Source organism: Palaemon carinicauda, chromosome 8, assembly GCF_036898095.1.
Source record: "Palaemon carinicauda isolate YSFRI2023 chromosome 8, ASM3689809v2, whole genome shotgun sequence".
Classification (NCBI taxonomy): Eukaryota; Metazoa; Arthropoda; class Malacostraca; order Decapoda; family Palaemonidae; genus Palaemon; species Palaemon carinicauda.
Window position 1 is genome coordinate 27,920,845 of NC_090732.1, and position 7,094 is coordinate 27,927,938.

The window sequence follows — 7,094 nt, forward strand, 5'->3', positions numbered from 1 at the left end:
AGGTAGTAGGGCTCTGATTTGTTGAAGAGTCAGCATCTTGAATTTGTGGTTCACAATGAACTTGTTGAGGTGGGACTAGTCCAGAATGACTCTGAGTTTGTCTGAGTCCTTCTTGGGAACACAAAAAAGTCTTTCTTAGAACCGGGTGGACTTTACCCTCTTGATCACCTTCTTGTTCAAGAATTCTAGGACATATTCTTCCAAGAGGGGGGTTGATGGCTGGAAGAATTGGTGGAAGGTTGGAAGTGGTTGCGTCCAGCTCCAGCCTAGTCCCTTTTGATGATGCTGTGTGCCCAAGGATCGAAGGTCCAGCGATCCCACCGGAAGCACTTCATTGCTTCTGGTTTCCCGAGGGCCTGCCACCTCGGCAGCTATACAGAAAACGAAATCGATACACACAACATATATATTTTAAGGTGGTGAAACATGGAGGTAAAAATAAAATACAAAACTCAATTCAGTATTTTAATAAAAAAGTATAAAGAACGAACAATCCTATTGAATTAACAATATCCTCTTTAGTTTCAATGACCTTTCTGTTATCGGCTATCGACTCTGCATCATAACCTGTAAGTTTAGACAGTTACATTATAAACCAAAATTACCACTGAAGGCACAAACGTTAATATGAAACTATATCACTTAATCTACGGGCAATACATAAAAATTCTTAATTACCAATCGAGGATAAATTGGTCAGGTTACAATTACCGGTCGTTACTGTACCCAGGTAAGCCTACCACACCTATAATGAACAAGAAGGAAAGGGAACTTATTACAGGTAGACCAACAATGTCAAATATTCTCAAATAAATAATATCGACATATAATATCAGTAACTAATTAATAACCTACCAGCGGAAAACAACACCATCCGTATAATGGGCTAAGACTGATCGATACAATCCAACTATAACACTAGCACTCGCAGAACTGTACGAGAAAAAATAAAGTAACAAAACTATTACAGATGCATAATGCGTGAAAAGTTTTCCGTAACTTGTCCTTACAGAGTTATTTTATTGTTATTTTAGGTCACGTCAGGACTTCTGAAACCTCAACTAAAAGACACTAATGGCCTTACCTTAGCTAAAGGGCGAAGCATGTATGGCTTAAGTGAAGGATTTTATATCGATCATGCGCTCCGTGCAAGATGCAAAGTCCAGAGATGGGGAGAGAGAGAGAGTGAGCCTGTATTTAGCGAAGAGGCATTTTCGAAATCAAGCACAAACGTCGACAGGATCCATTTATAATAAATGTCTTCAACTCAGCACGTCTGTTTAGCGCTCTTCATAGCAGCACAGTACCCACGGTGTCCAAAAGTGAAAAGCGAGAGTGAACCCCTTAAGCTACACTCTCCGTTGAAGTAGCAGAATTCACTGACGACCATTTCTCCGCCGTGTCACACGTTAGCTCGGAAACCAAAACAAAGATTAGTTCCCGAGAATTATTGCTTGTCTTGGTCCTTAAGACCACCCAACAACAGATAAGGCCATTATGCAAATTAATTTAAAATTACATTCCATAAAGCCTGTAAAGACATTTTACAAAAAACAGTCATGCACACAGAACATATAACAAAAAATTACCCCACTCAAGTCCACACAAAACTGCGTGAGAAATTAGAAAAAAAATTTATACAGAAAAATAAATTATATTTATTTTTGTACACTGGAGGGCACAGGATGCAAATTTCTCACCGCTAGAAATTTGCATCATACTTTATAACTATAACATAAGTCGAGTCAAATTTCTGCTCCTAATGGCAGCTTTCCTGAGAGTCCTTTGGGGGTGAACTCTCATTAATAGACAACTTACGGAAGCTCTGTTTGTCGTCATTATCTGAATTGTAGGATGCATCTGGAACTACCTTAAGATAAGGGATTAAAGTAGTGACATGTCTTTTAATCAACTCACGAGTCTTCCCTTTAAGTATAATAGCCCCAGTAGTTTCCCCCAAATCATTCTCCTCTATACCCTTCACAATTCCCAATGGAAAATTAATGGTTTTAGTGTTTGGTTCTTTGATGAGGACTATATCACCAATGCCCAACTTCTGTCCTTGCGGTCCATAGCCTGAGCTACCAGGGTACTTAAAAACTCATTCTGGTAAGCTTCTAGAAGATTATACCTAACCTTAAAAAGTTTTTCATACTCATCCTTTATTATTTCTGTAGGGCTGCTACTCATCTTCCACTCAGGATCATCAGGTACCTCTTGTAAATCTGGAATTAAATTCAACGACACCAGCTCATACCCCTTGACTAACATTTCTGGAGTTATGGGCTCTGGGCAAGAATCTGCCTCAGTCTCCCTTAAAGATTCCTTAAAGGCTATTGGCCTCTTATTAGCTAAATGAACAACATTACACACTAAATATTCAAAATCAGGCAAAGAAAGTACCCAAGTTTTAATAGCTGAAAAAATAAGTTTCTTCACTAATTTTACGCAAGACTCTACAAGTGATCCTAGCTCACTATGGCCTTTAAAGAATTGCTGAAACTTTACATGCTTAATGCCATTAGACTCCAAATACAATTTAGTGTCATGATCATTGATGAAGCTAGTGATTTTTTTACCTCCTGCCACCAACTGCGAGCCTGGATCACTAACACAAAGCTGCGGGAATCCATATTCAAAAACATGCAATGAAAAGGCCCTCAAATACTCATCCACACTTAAATCTCGACAGATCTTCAAATTAATAGCCCTTGACCAAGTGCAGGTGAAACACAAAATCCATACCTTCATCTTTTCAGCTCCCTGTTTAACATTAAATGGTCCAATGAAATCAACAAAAATATTAGAAAATGGAACAGCAGGGGGACTAGAACGAAATTCTCGATAAGTGTTCTGGTTCAATCTCACACTTCTTGTGTTAAACCTGTGGCATGAAACACATTGTTTAATGGCATTCTTAATGATAGAAATATGTTTAGGAATGAAAAAGCACTTACGAAGATCAGATAGGACAGAATAGCAACCAACATGCAATAATTTGGCATGTGTATCCATTATAATTAGTTTAGTCAAATAACTCTTGGGATAAAGCAATATAGGAAACTGTTTGTTATGTCCATACCATTTCTTGAACTTTGATTTTACTCTTAAAATGCCATCTGAATCTATGAACACATTAAGTTGGCTCACAAGTGGAGGTATATCCTTCAAAGGTTTACTTGAGAGTCTGAAGTAAGAAAATATTTCCATAAAGTGTTTCTGTTGATCTTCTAGAGTTAATTTTCTTAAAGCTAAAGCAGAATAGTTTACATTATTCAAATTCTCTACTTCAACTCCCGCTTTCCTCTTCCAGTGGTCAACACAAAGCATTACCCTCCTGTAAATCAATTTAAGCTTTTCTAAAGTAGAATATTTCTCATGTTCAAGAAGAGGTTCACCTGGAAACTCACTCTGCTCAGCAACAGAAATACTAAGGGTATTAGTGTTTGAGCTAGGAACTGTGAAATAAAGAAACTCATTACCAGGCACCACCTCAGGACCTGAAATAAAGAATGATTTAGAGACAAGTCTAGGAGAAAGGCATCGGGTGACACAGTCTGCTGGATTGTCTTTTCCAGCTATAAAGATAAAACTGACAGGTTTAATTTCACATAATTTCCTGATATTGCTTATCCTATTCTCTACAAATACTGAATGCTTCTGCATTTTGGAGTATGTACATTCTGATGCTTGCAGCCACTGCAAAGTACAACTGGAATCACAGTACAAATCTAAGCCATCAATGTCAATGGACTTCACACACGAAGGATCAGCCAGATCTCTATAAATCTCCATCAGGGTTTCTACCCTTAATGATATAGCATTCAACTCCAGTGCTGGAACGGACTTACCTTTCAACAACTTATTGATTAAGCGGTTCTTTGCCTGCAAAAAGCTAATCTCACCCGAGACAATATCTTCAATGTATACCACAGTACCATAAAAATCACGACTTGCATCTATGAATGCTTTCAGTCTAAATTTTCCATTTCTTTGCCCAATGAACCTCTGGACTTTCACCGGCTGGGAACCATTCACCTGCCTGCAAATGTTCCTCCATTTCCTTTGGAGACTGGGGGATAGTACTTGATCCCAAGCCAGCTCCTTTGAGCACTGAAGTCTATGCATATAAAGTCTACTTCTATTAAAGACAGGAATATTAAAACCAAAAACATCAAAGTTACTGGCAATAGTCTGCAAAACCTTACGTTTTGTATCAGCATCTGGGTTTAGCAAGATTTCCTTAGTATAAATTACATCATCAGCCCTATTCCATAAAATACCAAAAAGGCTATTCTCAACCGGAGTATTGGTTTCAAACTTTGCATCAATTTCAGCCTGAAGGGTAACATCATTTGTTACTAACTGTTGTATCTCAAACTTATATGGGTTGAAAATATACGGCAACTGTGAACAAGCCCACTTCAAATACTGAGAATCAGCAGAACCAACAGCTCCATTGTCCATATAAAATAGAGAGTACAACAATAACTTAAGGTTCCTCAGCTGTGGGTCTGGTTCATATTGGTGCACTAGTATATAATACAGAGCTAGCATGAGTAAAATGGACTACAACGAAGACCAAAACTAAGTCTAACATTCTTGTAGGCTACAAGAGAGTAATCGTTCTTCTGTACATTTTTGAACCAAAAAAACAGCAACTTAGCTTGATCATTATTGTTCAAGGACAACATGTTAAAAGCTTTCTTAAGATCATACGTTAATAACAACTTATCAAACCTCAAGTGTAAGAAATCTGAAGACAGCTTCTGGTTAAGGTTAGGTCCTGGATCTATACACTGATTATGAGAGAAACCACACTTAACTTTGACAGTGTCTTTGAGATTAGACAAAAACACAATACGGCACTTTGTGGTTTCTTTCTCAGGCCTAAAAACAGCCATGTGTGGGAGAAATGAATAATTTGGATGCTCTGCCTTAAATGAATCTAAGTCTAAAATCTTCTCAATTATTCCATCTTTTAACTGATCCCTAATTACCTGATCAACTAACTGCAAAGGCCCATCCTTTTTCCGTAATTTCTTAAGATTTGCCTTTTGTATCAACCTTGAGAGATTTTCGTTAGTTGATAACCTATGTGCAATTTTGCTATTCCACAAGAGGGGAACTATAAGTCTTCCATCCTTTTCCCTTGAAAAATTACTCAACGCTAAATTCACCCACTTCTGATTAGTCTCTGACATAATACTTTCAGCACTATTGGCGTCCAGATTAAAAAAGCGGCAACATTCGTGTTCAAGCACTTCATCAGTAGCCTTGAGCAATTTTGATTCTACAATCTGACCTTTATCATCTAACACTGCTATGTTACTGCCTACCTCAAGTTCCTTGTAATGTAGGTCACACACTTCATCATCCAAAAGAGGGTCAATTTGTATTTTACATAAGAAAGAACAGGTAGTAATTTGGGAGCAAGAGGAAAAATCAGTCCTGCTTGAACGTAGTGGATTAATTACTTCTAACCTCTCATTACAAATATTAGGCAGACCCAAAAATTTAATATTTTTGCTCAAATTTTCAAGGTTTCCCATTAGCAAAATACCATGCTGTGATTCAGTGTATACTGAAGGGGGGTTACAACCAAAGGCTACATCTTTACCCATTAAAGCGTAATGTGCATCAGATCCCAATAAAACCTGAACATTATCAATACTGTCACTGTCTTTACAAAGTTTCTTATCTGCCAATATGAATCCCTTATTCTCGAACGATTCCACTATCTTGCCTAACCCTGGAAGATTTAACTTTATATTAATGCTAGGAACCACAAGTGCAGGAACATTTGAAATACAATTGCCGAACTTCATAGGAAGTTGAATAAGTCTGCTTATATATTCTTTAGAGGCATTAAACCCATTAACAGTCAATTTTACACTAGGTTCAAGAACAGGCAAACTACACTTATTAAGCAAGCTCTCTGTAACAAAGGAACTCTGAGAACAGCTATCCTTAAGACCTCTAAAAATACCATCCACTCCAGGGACAGTAAATGAAAAGGAAGGGAGTACTGTCTTATTGACAATACTTGGAAGAACTGCAATACTACTATTCACTTCATTAATGGAAGCTTCCCTCTTAACATCAGCTTTACCCGAATGTATTGGAGTACCTTCTTTATGCTTTCCTTCAGGGGGCGAAAGCTTAACTTCAGAAGACTTTGAGCACAGACAGTGAAAATGAAGCCCCGAACATTTCACGCACTTTTGACGAAATTCAAATCTACATTGCCTACTCATATGGTTAAGATTCCCACATCGAAAACATCCTTTCAGTGTTTTCAAAAGCTGAAGCTTTGCTTCTGGAGTGTCATAACGTTTGCATTTAAATATAGAATGATTATTTTCACCTTCTACACAAAGTATACAATAAAACCTCCTAACCTCAGGCAATGTCTTAATAGCTAAACTAGTAGTTTTCTGTCTAACACTAGATTGAAGAGTACGTAAAGAAACTTCACTTTTCAAGCAATTCTCATACCTCTCACAGGCAATAAAGAAATTGTCCATTATCTCCTGAACAGAAGGATAAGTCTTTGTAGTAATCAGAACTAATTCCCTCTTAAACTTGTCATTAAGTCCATTCCACATGAAATATTGAATAAAATCATCAGGAGTCATTTTAAGAGTCTTCACAGACTCAACAACTGTTCATAAAATGGAAATAAACTTTAAAAGGTCATCAGATTCCCCCAATCTTAAACTCGTCAATGTTTTTATAGTAGAAGTTTTACGAACTACTTCCGAGGCAAAGGCTAACTTAAGCAAGTCTTTGGCGTCCTTGTAAGTCTGTTTGTCAGCTTCCAACGAATTCAACAAAACTTTAGCCCTTCCCTCTACCTGCTGTCTCAAAAGAAGTAACAAATCTCTGTCTGGGTAACTAAATGATTGGGTAGTGCTTTCAAACTCTGATATAAACCTAATGAAATCCTCCCCATCCGTACTATTGAACTTTGGTAATGGAGCTGTGGGCTGTTTAAGAAGACTTTTAGCAACCTCAACAGTTCCAGGTGCAGATGCCACCTCTAGGTGAGGAATACAATATTCTATCCTATCAAAATATTCAATAGAGGTTGC

General features: G+C 37.6%; 1 protein-coding gene and 1 long non-coding RNA gene across 2 annotated transcripts in view; both read right to left on the reverse strand.

Annotated features, from left to right (window-relative positions):
• Positions 1-451: 451 nt before the first annotated feature.
• On the reverse strand, positions 452-2,053 carry LOC137644852 (uncharacterized). Its single transcript, XR_011045210.1, has 4 exons — positions 1,085-2,053; positions 856-933; positions 679-745; positions 452-567 (listed from the first exon to the last, which is right to left on the reverse strand). It is a non-coding gene; the product is annotated as an uncharacterized lncRNA (long non-coding RNA).
• Positions 2,054-2,101: 48 nt separating this feature from the next.
• The window catches only part of LOC137645160 (uncharacterized), a 10,108-nt gene continuing 5,115 nt past the window's right edge, over positions 2,102-7,094 (reverse strand). The window contains exons 2-6 of the mRNA XM_068377989.1: positions 6,752-7,042; positions 5,621-6,664; positions 4,599-5,368; positions 2,258-4,338; positions 2,102-2,117 (exon numbers count right to left, since the gene is read on the reverse strand). Coding sequence (XP_068234090.1) covers positions 2,102-2,117; positions 2,258-4,338; positions 4,599-5,368; positions 5,621-6,664; positions 6,752-7,042 — 4,202 coding nt within the window. The remainder of the gene's footprint in view (positions 2,118-2,257; positions 4,339-4,598; positions 5,369-5,620; positions 6,665-6,751; positions 7,043-7,094) is intronic.